Source organism: Polypterus senegalus, chromosome 4 (genome assembly GCF_016835505.1).
Source record: "Polypterus senegalus isolate Bchr_013 chromosome 4, ASM1683550v1, whole genome shotgun sequence".
In the NCBI taxonomy this organism is placed as follows: domain Eukaryota; kingdom Metazoa; phylum Chordata; class Cladistia; order Polypteriformes; family Polypteridae; genus Polypterus; species Polypterus senegalus.
Genome location: NC_053157.1, coordinates 107,918,463 through 107,933,006, shown reverse-complemented (window position 1 = coordinate 107,933,006; position 14,544 = coordinate 107,918,463). Strand labels below are relative to the sequence as shown.

General features: G+C 38.3%; 1 protein-coding gene across 1 annotated transcript in view; it reads left to right on the top strand.

Moving 5' to 3' along the window:
- The window catches only part of LOC120528738 (sodium-dependent phosphate transport protein 2B-like), a 123,781-nt gene extending 119,144 nt beyond the window's left edge, over positions 1-4,637 (top strand). Inside the window, exon 12 of the mRNA XM_039752887.1 lies at positions 4,107-4,637. Within this exon, the coding sequence (XP_039608821.1) occupies positions 4,107-4,637 (531 nt within the window). The remainder of the gene's footprint in view (positions 1-4,106) is intronic.
- The last annotated feature ends 9,907 nt before the right edge of the window (positions 4,638-14,544 follow it).

Genomic DNA, 14,544 nt, shown 5'->3' with positions numbered 1-14,544 from the left:
CCTTTATGTAAGTCTTCTAACCTGGAACCATGGCATCTCCTCTCAGTGAGGAAATGCATTAACCCCCTGTTCATGACCTTGCACTCTCTTTAATGAGAGATATATGTGCCTTGCTGTCTCTTGGGTCATTTATCCTCTAGCATCATGGAGGGAACATTGCACATTCACACGTCACTCCTCATTAGTGCAGAGGTCCCTTTGTATTGAATTGCCAGGTCGTGCAGCACACATGCAGGGACTACCTGTACTTATGCAGCCCCTGCGTTCACACAGTGGCAAAATCTCTTGTAACTATATGGAGTATGTCATTTTATATTCCTTCATGTAGAGATATCTTAACACTAGAATTACCAGAGCCTACGAGAAGACTCATAAATCTGGCACACCTTAAATCTGTTCGCACCTCTTCAGCGTCTTTTGTCCTGTAAATGTACCGATTAAGACAAGCAGCAAGCAGCCTGCTATTCCATCCCAAACCATTGCAGAATGTTTACTAAGTTCTCCCAACTCATGCCTTGTTTGATTATCTGGAAGTGAACTGCTGAGAGTTTTAGAGTGGAAATAATAGATCGTTATTTGGAACACATGCATTTCATGTGTTTTCCGTTTCTACAGTAATCTGTGTAAACACATTGTTAAAACAGAAACAAAATGTAGGCATAAACTATAGAATGTGTGAAGCCTGAAGTCCAAAGATCAAATAAACACTTTCACAAAAGGTTCCAGGATGATACAATAGCTACACAACAGCTTCCTTGGCATAGCGGTAAGATTTGCTGACTTGTATTCAACAGTTCCCGGTTCAATCCCCACTGCTTCCTATATTTGCCATTTTCAGTAGTGAGCTATACTAACAAAAGGCAAATCCCTCACTCACTCACTCACTCACTAATTCTCCAACTTCCCGTGTAGGTAGAAGGCTGAAATTTGGCAGGCTTATTCCTTACAGCTTACTTACAAAAGATAAGCAGGTTTCATTTCGAAATTCTACACGTAATGGTCATAACAGTCGATAATAGTCAACGTCCGTCATGTTGAACTTTCTTATTTATGGCCCCATCTCCACGAAATTTGGTAGGCGGATTCCCTGCGCTAACCGAAACCGATGTACGTACTTATTTTGACGGTATAACGCCACTGTCGGCCGCCATATTGAACTTTCCAACGTCACTAATTCTCCAACTTCCCGTGTAGGTAGAAGGCTGAAATTTGGCAGGCTCATTCCTTACAGCTTACTTGCAAAAGTTAAGCAGGTTTCATTTCGAAATTCTACGCGTAACGGTCATAACGGTCAACAATGTCTGCCATGTTGAACTTTCTTATTCATGGCCCCATCTTCACGAAATTTGGTAGACGGCTTTCCTGCGCTAACCGAAATCAATGTACGTACTTATTTCGGTGGTATGATGCCACTGTCAGCTGCCATATTGAACTTTCCAACTTCACTAATTCTCCAACTTCCCGTGTAGGTAGAAGGCTGAAATTTGGCAGGCTCATTCCTTACAGCTTACTTACAAAAGTTAAGCATTTTTCATTTCGAAATTCTATGCGTAACGGTCATAACGGTTGACAACGTTCGCCATGTTGAACTTTCTTATTTATGGCCCCATCTTCACGAAATTTGGTAGGCAGCTTCCCTGCGCTAACCAAAACCAATGTACGTACTTATTTCGGTGGTATGATGCCACTGTCGGCCGCAATATTGAATTTTTCAACGTTCTTTGTTACTTATGGGCCCATCGTCAAGTAATTTGGTACGCGGGTTCCCAACGTTAACTGAATCCTACTTACGTACATATATACGTCCATAGCCTACCGCTCGGTCACCGTGTGAGGTGGCGTTGGGTCCCCCATCCCAACACCTCCCACGTTGTTGACTGCCTGCCTATATAAGGCCGTCCGTCGCTCCAGTCTCTACATTCCCTTCCTTGCTTCGCCACAGGATTCACGTCTCCCTGCTGATAACTACAGCATTTTTATTTAATCCACGGCTTCTCCGCTGTATTATTGTTCATTTATTACGATTATAGTTATTGTGTAGGTATTTTAGACTTACTTTACATTGTTCAGGTACCCATTTCCTTTATCATTTCAACCGTACCCCCATTAACATGTCTATCGAGGTGATCACCATCGATCAAAGAACTGTCACTTACCAAGTGGTTTCCATGCCCGGAGGTGGCACCTACCTTTTCCATTCTCTTTGTTACAATTTGCACGGCCATATCAGGCTCACTCTTGATATCCGGAGGAACATTGTGTCTTATGTATTGAATGACTTGGACAGGTTCAAGGTGTGGACTGATGATGGTACAGAAGATAATTAAGCCCTTCACCTATGGATCTGCATGTGAGTTGATGGCTGCCGCTGAATTGTTTGGTTGTCGCTTTCAAGTGTACCATAATGGCCAAATATTTTACACCTTTCGACAACCGCCAATCTAAACATCTTAGATTCACAGGTGACGATTTCAGTAGAGGACACTTTGATGTTTATGAATGTTTAAACTCTTAAAAGCTGGATGTGAAGTTATCGATGAAACCGGTTGTATACTTATAACACTTGACAGATGCTGAATGTCTCTTCAACACGTCCTACAAATACTGTCGGAATTGAAACAAACCATGAAACTCAAACCGATTATGACAGCAGCAATCCAAGCTGTGAGATTTGAAACAAGATTACTGTTCACATGGCCAACTGTACATTGCATGCTCAAGAGTAAGCTCAGCGCACAGCTTGGTCATATTACAACCGGAGGGCCAAACTCACAACGTGGTATACAAAGAGATCCTTAACAAATAGTTATTGGTATATTTTCCCTCAGTTTAAAAAGGTTTAATTTTCTTCTTAATAAAAATTTTAAGGCAGTATTTACGCAGCTAAGCCTTGGTAGTTTGCTAGTATATATATATATATATATATATATATATATATATATATATATATATATATATATACATATATGTATATGTATACATATATATGTATGTGTATATATATGTATATATGTGTGTGTGTGTGTGTATATATATATATATATGACAGCAACACTCATAACAGTGACAAAACAATTACATTGACAATCATGTTACGTTATTTTCAAAATGTTTCCTTTTCTTTTTCTTTACTTCTTTAACACACTACTTCTCCGCTACGAAGCGGGTATTTTGCTAGTTGTTAATATTATACAGTACACACATACATTTGGTTTGCGTCTGTAACAAACCATGAACATTTATAGTACTGTACTTGTAAAAGTTACCGTTTTTTTTTTCACTTCACTTCATGATCACGATACATGCTACCGCCATATGGATCTGACGCCGTTAGTTTTTATTTGTAACTGGGAGTAACTGTAGATGTGAGTGCTGTTTTGAGGTAATGGAACTGGACATTCTCTGATCTGACACACAAACACTGGTGAATCTACCTTCTTCGTATCTCTCCATCACTTGTTTTTTTTTATTCAGTTTTACTGAGTGTTCCTCAACAACAATAAAACAATAAGAGCAGCTCACTACTGAAAATGGCAAATATAGGAAGCAGTGGGGATCGAACCGGGAACTCTTGATCGTACCGCCATGCCATGGAAGCTGTCATGAAGCTGTTGTATCGTCCTTGAACCTTTTGTGAAAGTGTTTATTTGATCTTTGGACTTCAGGCTTCACACATTCTATAGTTTATGCCTACATTTTGTAACATTTACAGTATTACTAAAATATGAAAAAGTTTTTGTTTTAACAATGTGTTTACAGAGATTACTGTAGAAACAGAACACACATGAAATGCATGTGTTCCAAATAATCATCTATTATTTCCATTCTAAAACTCCAGCAGTTCACTCCCAGATAATCAAACAAGGCATGAGTTAGGAGAACTTAGTGAACATTGTGCGACTGTGGGGGATGGAATAGTATGCTGCTTGTCTTAATCTGCACATTTACAGGACAAAAGATGCTGACAAAGAGGTGCGAACGGATTTAAGGTGTGCCGGATTTATGAGTTTTCTCGTAGGCTCTGGTAATTCTAGCGTTTAAAGTGAACATTTTGAAATGGGGGATTGTTAACCCTGTGATTAAAACTCCTTTTTTGTGTTTCACAGATTGCTCTTTGCCATTTCCTTTTTAACTTGTCAGGAGTCCTCCTCTTCTATCCCATCCCCATCACTCGTCTACCCATACGTCTGGCAAAATTCCTGGGTAATCAAACTGCAGTGTACAGATGGTTTGCTGTGGTATATTTGATTATATCCTTTGTTATACTGCCTTTAACTGTGTTTGGACTCTCGGTCGCAGGGTGGCAGTACTTGACTGGAATTGGCATCCCATTTATTATGTTTGTTATAGCTATAATTGTCATTAACATTATGCAGTCTAAATGTCCAAGATTCTTGCCTAATATACTTAAGACATGGGACAATTTTCCTCTTTGGTTGCATTCCCTGAAACCCTGGGACAAGGCCATAACCTTGATGTTGGACTTGTGCAAAAACAGGTTCTGTTGCAAATACTGCCACGATAAATACTGTAAACTAAGTGGCATCTCTGGAGTGAAGAAGAATTCGGTAACGCCCATTAATAGACAAAATGCTTCCCAAGGAAACCTGAAGGAGGATATTGTGAAATTTAAATAAACTTTTTAAATAAACACAAATGTAGTCTATTGTTAATCATTCAAGACAAAGACTGACCTTTGTAGGATAAAGTGGACATTGCCCATTTTGCTAGGCTTTTAATGGCACAGAAAATCTGTTAAGACACCAGATTGAACAGGAAGCAGAAATCTAGCTGCAACAACCACTCTGCATTCCTGAGTAAACACTAAAGTGAATGGTGAGCCGAAGCTCTACCAAAATTTTGGTTAGCTCTTTAGTTCATCTGAAAACAAAGCTGTAAATCGGATTCTTCAGTCAAAAAAGGTGCCCAATTGGACATTGATTTTATGATTTTAGTGTTGTAACCACAAACTGAACCCTGGTAAGATTCAATGGGCAAAATAAGGCACCTATGATAAGCATGCACTGGATCTGTAACTGGACGTTATTTTGAGTCAATCAACAGAGGGTGCACCTTCCTTCAAAACGAGCTGCACTCATTTCTTCTGTCTCTCTTGGGATCAGAAAGATGACGATCTGTTAACTTTGTGAGCTGAAAACTGACAGTCCACCCCATTAAGGTTGAGAAGCCACCCATCTTAGATCTCCATAGAGCCTTGGAACTGGACAACCCAAACAAATCAGCTTTGTGACTGTGACTGAGCCCAGTCTGAGAAGACTAAGTACCCATTTCTTTAAGAAGATAGCTTAAGCACCTACACTCGTGAGCCTGAAAGAGTAGGGTATTTTCCTGTGAAGATACAGAGAACAGAGCAAAGAGCCTAACAGCGAGCTGAAGAAGGCAGCATCATACCTTATCATGGACAAAGGACTATGTAGCAAAAACTAAATGTGCACTCCAACACAAGAAGTGTCCTCCACTTGATCCTGGAGTATCAACTCTACACAACTTAAGACACCAACCATCCTGAAAGATTTGGTATCATAAAACTGTTTATCTGTGCCAAGATAAATAAGAACTCTAAATAGCCAGTAAACAGCCAGCTTTTTCTGTGTTATATCTTTGTTTGTTTGTTAGTCTGTCTTGAGCGCTATCTGTTAACATATATACAGCTATTATATGTGTATACATTTTCTGTTTATCAATAAATTGTATCATTCTGTTTCTTAAAACAAATATACTTCAGTAACCTTTATGTATAATGGCTGGAATCCCCTCCCACAGAGAAAGGTAAGTAAAATAAAATAAAAAATTAACTGATTAACATCAGTCAATCTTAATTCTTTTTCTCAAATCCATACACCATTTCCTACATTTACACTGATCAGCCACAATATTAAAAGCTTCTGACTAATAATGTGTAGGTTCCCCTCGTGCTGCTAAAAACTTGCCTGTTAAGACATCAACTCCACAAGACCTCTGAATGTGTCCTGTGGTATCTGGTATCATAATGTTAAGCAGAAGATCCTTTAAGTCCGGTAAGTTACATGTATGTGCGTGTGGGGGGGGGTTTGGGACATGAGATTTGGAACACTATGGATCAGACTTAATTTTTACAGCACACCCTATAGATGCTTGATCAGATTTAGATCTGTGGAATTTGGAGACAACGTTAACACCTGGAATCTTGGTCATGTTCCACAAACCATTTCTGAATAATTTTGCAGCATGGCAAGTCATATTATCCTGCTGAATTGGTCATTACCATTAGGGAATATTACACATCAAAGATCATCAATTCTATCCATAATTTCATCTAAAAAAACAGTCTAGTTTTGAAAGTTACTAAAGTGCTACTGTCTACAGCGTATTCCAAGTGTCTATGGTTCTCAGTGTAAAGTAAAAAACATACTAATGATGGTGTGACATTTACCCTTAACCGGTTTCCAACTATGTTGCCATGTTCTTGAAGAACTCATTTTAAAATAAGTCTCAATCCACTGCACTAATTCTCTTCATAATTTTAAAAACTTCAGTCATGTAAATTCTTAATATTCTTTTGCTTAAACTGAAAAGACTCTGCATTTTTAATATTTCTTCATAATTTTTCCCCTTTTTTAATATTTATAATTTATTCCCTTTAGTCCTGGAATCAGCCTAGTTGCTCCTTTCTTAGTAATTTCTAGCACTGATATGTCCTTTTTGTAGCCTGGAGACCAAAACTGCACACATTACACCAGATGAGGTCTCACCAGTGCATTATAAAGCTTGAGCATAACCTCCTTGGACTTGCACTCCACACATCATGCTATATAACCCAACATTCTGTTTGCCTTCTTAATAGCTTCTGAACACTGAAAGGAAGTTGATCTCATAATCCTTATGCTTCCAGTTGAGTGAACGCTGGCGGGACTGGTCGCTGCTCGCTGGTAACTTTTTTTTTTTTACAATTAGTTTATGATCTAATGGGCCGAGCAACTGTTTTCATTTGGCAGACTTATTCTTCGAGTATTATTTTTCAGTTATTTATAGCTCGACTGGTGATTTTGTTGACACTTCAGAGTGGCTGTGTATGGCTATTGTCACCCTAACCGTGTTTTGAGATTTACCTGGTTCTGTTCTCTGGACGTTTGAGTTGTTTGCGCTCTCGCCTACAATGTGGACTGGTAGGATATTTATTTTTTTCGTATTTGTTTGGTCCCTCCTTTCACTCGCTATCCAAACTGTGATAGGCCTGCTTCAATAATCAGCTGCGGAGCTCCTCCAACTGCGCTTCTACCTGTCTGAGCCTTTGCTGACTGCACTATATCTCTACCCGGACATTGTATTCCACCCCCGTTGGAGATACATCCACCATGGTTTCTGCCAGAGTCTCCAGGCTGACACCTCAAAAATAATAAAACTCCCATCTGGTCCAACTCACAACATCCTCCACGTACCATATGCAGGGTTGCTGACAACAGTGTGTTAGCCTGGTCAGCTAACAACACTGCCAAATGTGATAACACCATTGTCAACTTCAGTTTGCTGAACATCCACTCACTCACGAGGAAGGTGCATCTCATCGAGGATCTCCTCACTGATTGTGAGTTTGACTTTCTGTCTAACCAAGACAACAACCGCATGACTTCTCCCAACTTAACGAATCCACTCCCCCGTGGTATGTTTACATCTGTTAACCCCATGGCTGTGGCGTTGGAGGAGGTTTCGCAATAATTGATCACGAGAAGTGGAAAGTCCTGCCGTTGTCTGTTCCTGCCTTCATCTCTTTTGAATCTATTGTGTGTCAATTGACTGGACTTATTCCTACTAATATTGCAACTATTTTACTTCCCCCCTAAATCAAATAATGACTTTTCAAATAACTACTGTTTTTCTTACACACCTATCTAGTGTTTCATCAAACATAATACTTCTGGGGGATTTTAATATGCAGATGGATAATACCAATGTCCCTCTTACTAGAGACTTTACATCCTGCCTTGAGAGTTTTGGATTCCAGCAGCATACTGATGTTCCCACTGACTCTAAAGCATATATCTTGGATTTGATCTGCTGCTCTGGAATTACCCCCCTTGATCGTACTGCAGATGAACTCTTCATTACTGATCATTTTTTTCTTTCATTCAACGTTAAACTTGCTCTTTCCGTATTATTAAGAATATTAACTTGAATTTTCTCTCCTCTAGTATTGATTCCCTTATGGACATTAATAATTTGTCCACTTGTGAAGAACTGGTCTCACACTATAACACTGGACTCTATGGTATTCTTAACTCTCTCGCTCCATTAAAAACTAGATGTTTCTTTCTCTTTTTCTGCTCCCTGGTTCATGCCTGAACTTCAGCTTTTGAAAGCCAAAGGCCGGCAACTTGAACGGTTATATAAAAAACTGAACTTTTTGTTCACAAAGAGATGTATAAAAAACATTATTCTATTTCAAGGACTGTATTGCTCAAACCAAATCTAACTATTATACTCACATAATTTCTTCCAATAAAGGTAACACCGAGTCATTGTCTTCACTGCTTAATAATATCACACAACCCCCGGATTCTCTGCCTTCTCACCTTTATTCAACTGATTTTTGCAATTCCCTTATGTCCTTTTTTAATGAAAAAATCCAGAGGATGCACCTGTCTGTTCGTATGGATTCCTCCAGTAGTTCATTTGAATTTCATCTGCCTATTCACTCATTTTGCTCTTTTCAGCTTCCTGCTTTCTCAGAAATCTCAGATCTTGTCCATAAATCTAAGCCATCCACCTGTCAACTGGACCCCCTTCTCACAGTTCTGGTTAAAGCCTACCTCCCTTCTTTGGTTCCTCGTATTTCTGATATAATTCACTCCTCTCTCATCACTGGAACTGTTCTTTCAACTTTTAAAACTTCTGCAATAACGCCAATACTGAAAAAACCTGGTGCCAATCTGACTAAGTAATTTTTGTCCTATTTCTAATCTATCCTTTATTTCCATAATTCTTGAAAAAATAATGTCAATTCAACTTCATTCTCATTCATCTCAAAATAATACATATGAACAGTTCAAGTCGTTTTCTCCCCCTCCATAGTACAGAAAAGGCACTTACAAAAATTACTAATGACCACCTTATGGCAGCTAATTCTGGTTTAATCACTATTCTTACCTCTTTGATATGAGTGCAGCCTTTGACACTATTTGTCACACTACTCTTCTCAATAGATTATCTTCGATTGGCATTACCCATACTCCACTAGATTGGTTCAGATCCTACCTCTCAGGCCGCACTCAGTTCATTCAGCTTCCCACCGCTGTTGCTTAAGTTGTGCCCCAGGCTCTGTCCTGGGGCCCCTCCTCTTCATTATTTACCTCCCATTGGCAATATCTTTTGTAAATATAACATTAACTTCCACTGTTACACTGATGTCACTCACTACCTCACTAGCAAACCTATTTTTTCTTTTTACCTCCTTGCTTATTGATGGCATGGCAGAAATTAAATCCTGGTTTTCTTCAAATTTTCTTAAATAGTGACAAAACTGAGGTTCTCCTCATTGGTACAAAATCAACATTATCCAAAACTGATCATTTTTCATTTGTTATGATAATTCCTCAGTTTCCCCTTCCACACAGGTTAAAAGCCTGGGTGTCATCCTTGATAGTCCAACATCAATAACATCTCCCGGTATGCATATTTCCACCTGCATAACATTAATCGTATTCACCACTCTTCTTTGGTCTTTCTCGCAGATCTCTTTATATGCTTCAACTGGTCCAGGATTCAGCTGCCCACATCATTACTAGAACCCTCTCTGTTCACAATATTACTCTGGTCTTGCAACAGCTTCACTGGCTTCAGGTTTAGACTTCAAAATTCTCCTGTTAACATTTAAGGCTATCCACAACCTTGCCCCTCCATATCTGTCTGACCTTCTCTGTGTTGCCATTCCCTTAGATCCTCTTCTTCCATCCACTTGACTGCCCCCCTCATCCGTGTTACCACCATTGGGAGCAGAGCATTCAGTTGCTCTTCTCCCCAGCTTTGGAACTCATTACCATGTGAGCTTAGAAATATTGATTCATTCTCACTTTTCAAATCTAAACTTAAAGCTCATGTGTTTAAGACTGCTTTTTATCTTTGATTATAATTGCTCTGTCTGATTATAATTTTTGCATCTTTAGTTTTGTTTACAGTGTGTGTTTTATCTATTGTTCGGTGTCCTTGAGTGTTTAGAAAGGCCTATGAATAAATAAAATGTATTATTATTTATAAGGTGTACTCTTGTTTTTTAGACATCCCATTATGTATTCAAACCTAACATGTTTACTTCCTGTGTGTAATACTTTACATTTACTGACATTAAATTTCATCTGCCCAAACCTGTCCAAGTCCTTTTGTAATGATTTAATGGATTCAGAATTATCTGTCAATCCACCTGTCTTGGTGTTACCTGCAAACTTAACCAGCTTGTTACTTATATTCCTATCCAAATCATATATTAAAAGTAGCAGTGGCCCTAGCACTGACCCCTATAGAACACCACTCTTAATTCTGATGAGGTTCCTTGCAACATCACTCCCTGCTTCCTGTGCCTAAGCCAATTTTGTACCCACCCAAAAATATCACCCTGAACTCCATGTTTGATGCCCAACCTCTCATGTGGCACCTTATCAAATGCTTTCTGAAAGTCAAGATAAATAATATCATATACTCCACTTTGATCATACCCTATTGTTGCTTCCTCATAGAATTCCACCATGTTGGTAAAACCTCTTTTGAACCCACACCTGTTCTTGCCATATTTGCTCAATCTCATGATTAATTCCTCCAATTAATTTTCCTGTGATGGATGTTAAGCCCAGTCACCCTTTTTATATAATGGGATAATATTTGCTATTTTCCATCCATTCAGAATCTCCCCAGTGCGCAGTGACCTTCTAAGGGTTTATATATGTACTCGCTAGCCACCTAAAGAACTCGAGGATAAATAGTATCTGGTCCTGGTGATTTGTTTAATTTTAGCCTATTTAATCTGAACAGTATTTCTCCCTCTACAATTTCCGAATCCTTCAGTACCTCCATAGTAGTCCTGTTTACCTCTGGGAGGTTATCCACTTCGTTTGTGCCGAGCTCAGAAAAATGCAAGTTTAGAGCATCCGCTATTATACTGTATCCTTTAATTCCCATATACAGTAGTATTTCTAATGCACTTCATCCTTGACTGTTCTTTTAAAACTAAAATACTGAAGGAATTCTTAGGGTCATCTTTCACCTTATCTACTATATTCCTCTCCAATTGTCTTTTACCCTCCCTAATATCCTTCTTAATCTTTGTTTTCATGGTCTCATATGCCCTAACATTCACATTGGAGTTATTAGTCTTATATGCCATATACAGCTGTTTTTTACCTTTGCAGGTTCATTTTTAACTTTTTATTAACCACCTGTGGAGTTTTTTTAAATTTTATTTTAATTCCAAATTTATGTATGTACCTGTCCTGCATTACATGTAAAACATTTTTACATCTGTTCCACTGTTCCTCAACTGTCTCCACACTTAAAAGCTTATCCCAGTCTGTCCTCCTTAGACTGTGATTCAACAGACCAGACCATCTTCTTCCATTGCTCCACTGTCCTGTTCTGACACATTGTAGGCATTGACATGTGCCTTTGTAACAAAATAATCAATGTTATTTACTTCACCTGACAGTGGTTTTAATGTTGTGGCTGATCAGTGTATTTGATGTTCATGGATGTGCAGAAGCCGAGCTACATCTTGGAGGTTTTTAGCCTAAAATGTATCTTTTATTGTTTAAAGTGTTAACTGTGCAAACATCCTGGTAAAGTATAAAGCTGCTGAAAAAGCTATATATATATATATATATACACACAGACACATATATATACATATACAGTATATACAGATCTACATATATATATACATATCTACACATATATATACTGTAACAACAACAACATTTATTTATATAGCACATTTTCATACAAAAAAAATGTAGCTCAAAGTGCTTTACATAATGAAGAATAGAAAAATAAGAGACACAGTAAGAAAATAAAATAAGTCAAAATTAATTAACATAGAATAAGAGTAAGGTCCAATGGCCAGGGGGGACAGAAAAAACAAAAAAAAAAACTCCAGATGGCCGGAGAAAAAAAATAAAATCTGCAGGGATTCAAGGCCATGAGACTGCCCAGTCCCCTCTGGGCAATCTACCTAACATAAATGAAACAGTCCTCTTTGTATTTATGGTTTTCACGGAAGGATTTGATGATTATGATGATCACGTGGACTTCTGGCTTTTAGTCCATCAATGCTGGGGCATCATGGTGCTTTGAGTAGGTTGGTGGTGGCGCAGGCTGCCACCACAGAGAAGCCGGAAAAAGAAACAGAAGAGAGAGTAGAGGTCAGTACGGATTTTAGAGCCACCATGAATAGTTATTATGATGAATTGAACATATAGAGTATCAGGATTAAGATAAAGTGAAGTTATAAAAAGGCCATGTTAAAGTAATGTGTTTTCAGCAGTGTTTTAATGTGCTCTACTGTATCAGCCCGGCGAATTCCTATTGGCAGGCTATTCCAGATTTTAGGTGCATATGGCCGCCTCACCACTTCTTTTAAGTTTAACTTTTGGAATTCTAAGAAGACACTCATTTGAAGATCTAAGGTTACGATTTGGAATATAGGGTGTCAGACATTCCGATATATAAGATGGAGCGAGATTATTTAAGGCTTTGTAAACCATAAGCAGTATTTTAAAGTCAATTCTGAAAGACACAGGTAACCAGTGTAGTGACATCAAAACAGGAGAATTGTGTTCGGATTTTCTTTTCCTAGTTAGGATTCTAGCAGCTGCATTCTGCACCGTTGCAAATGATTTATGTCTTTTTTGGGTAGTCCTGAGAGGAGTGCGTTACAGTAATCTAATCGACTGAAAACAAAAGCGTGAATTAATTTCTCAGCATCTTTCAATGATATAAGAGGTCTAAATTTACTATGTTTCTTAAGTGAAAAATGCTGTCCTAGTGGTCTGATGAATATGTGATTTAAAATTCAGGTTACAGTCAACGGTTACCCCTAAGTTTTTTACTTTCGTCTTAACTTCTAATCCTAATGCGTCAAGTTTATTTCTGATAACCTCACTGAATCCATTTTGCCAATCAATAAATTTCAGTTTTCTCTTTATTTAACTTGAGAAAATTACTATTCATCCATTCAGAAATACCAGTAAGACATTGTGTTAGTGTATCGTAAGAGTCGGAGTCATCAGGTGCTATTGATAAGTACAGCTGTGTGTCATCAGCATAGCTGTGGTAGCTCACGTTGTAACTTGAGATAATCTGACCTAACGGGAGCATATAGATTGAGAAAAGCGGACCCAGGATAGAGCCTTGTGGAACACCATATAGAATATCATGTGTCTTTGAGTTGTGATTACCACAACTAACAAAGAATTTTCTCCCTGCCAGGTAGGATTCAAACCAATTTAAGACACTGCCAGAGAGGCCCACCCATTGACTAAGGCGATTTCTAAGAATATTGTGATCAATGGTATCAAACGCGGCACTCAGATCTAAGAGGATGAGAACAGATAAATGGCCTCTGTCTGCATTTACCTGCAAGTCATTTACTACTTTAACGAGTGCAGTTTCTGTACTGTGATTTGTTCTAAAACCTGACTGAAATTTATCAAGAATAGCATGTTTACTTAAGTGGTCATTTAACTGCATAATGACTGCCTTCTCTAGAATTTTACTTAAGAAGGGCAGGTTAGAGATGGGTCTAAAATTTTCAAAAGCAGAGGGTCAAGATTATTTTTCTTGAGCAGGGGTTTAACTACAGCAGTCTTAAGACAGTCTGGGAAAACCCCCGTATCTAATGACGAGTTTACTATGTCAAGGATATTATCAGTAAGCGCGTCTGATACTTCCTTGAAAAACCTTGTTGGTATTGGGTCAAGGACGCAGGTGGAGGGTTTCATTTGAGAGATTATTCTATGTAAATCAGGTAAATCTATCCTGGTGAAAGAATTGAATTTGTTTATAACAGAGTACTGGGGCTTAGGAGGTTCCACAGTGTTGGGGAGATATACTATATTATTTCTAATATCATTAATTTTTTGATTAAAAAATATAGCAATGTTCTCACAGGTTTCGCTGGAAGTATTATGGGGGCATTCCTTTGTGTTACCTGGGTTTAGCAGACGATCAATTGTAGAAAATAGGACTCTGGGATTACTAGCATTGTTATTTATAATCTGAGAGAAATAGCAGCCTCTCAAGACGGACTGTGTTATTGTATTCTGTTATTTTAACTTTCAATATCTCATAATGGATAGTTAGTTTAGTTTTCCTCCATTTACGCTCAGCTCTACGACATGTTCTTTTCAAGTCAGACACTCTTTGGGTCTTCCAAGGTATAACAATGCTAGAAGATTTTTTAATGTCTTTTCAGGTGCAACTATGTCAACAGCAGCTCTTACTTTAGAATTAAAGTTTTCCACTTTACTATTTACATCATCCTTGCTATTGTTGGCACTATAACCG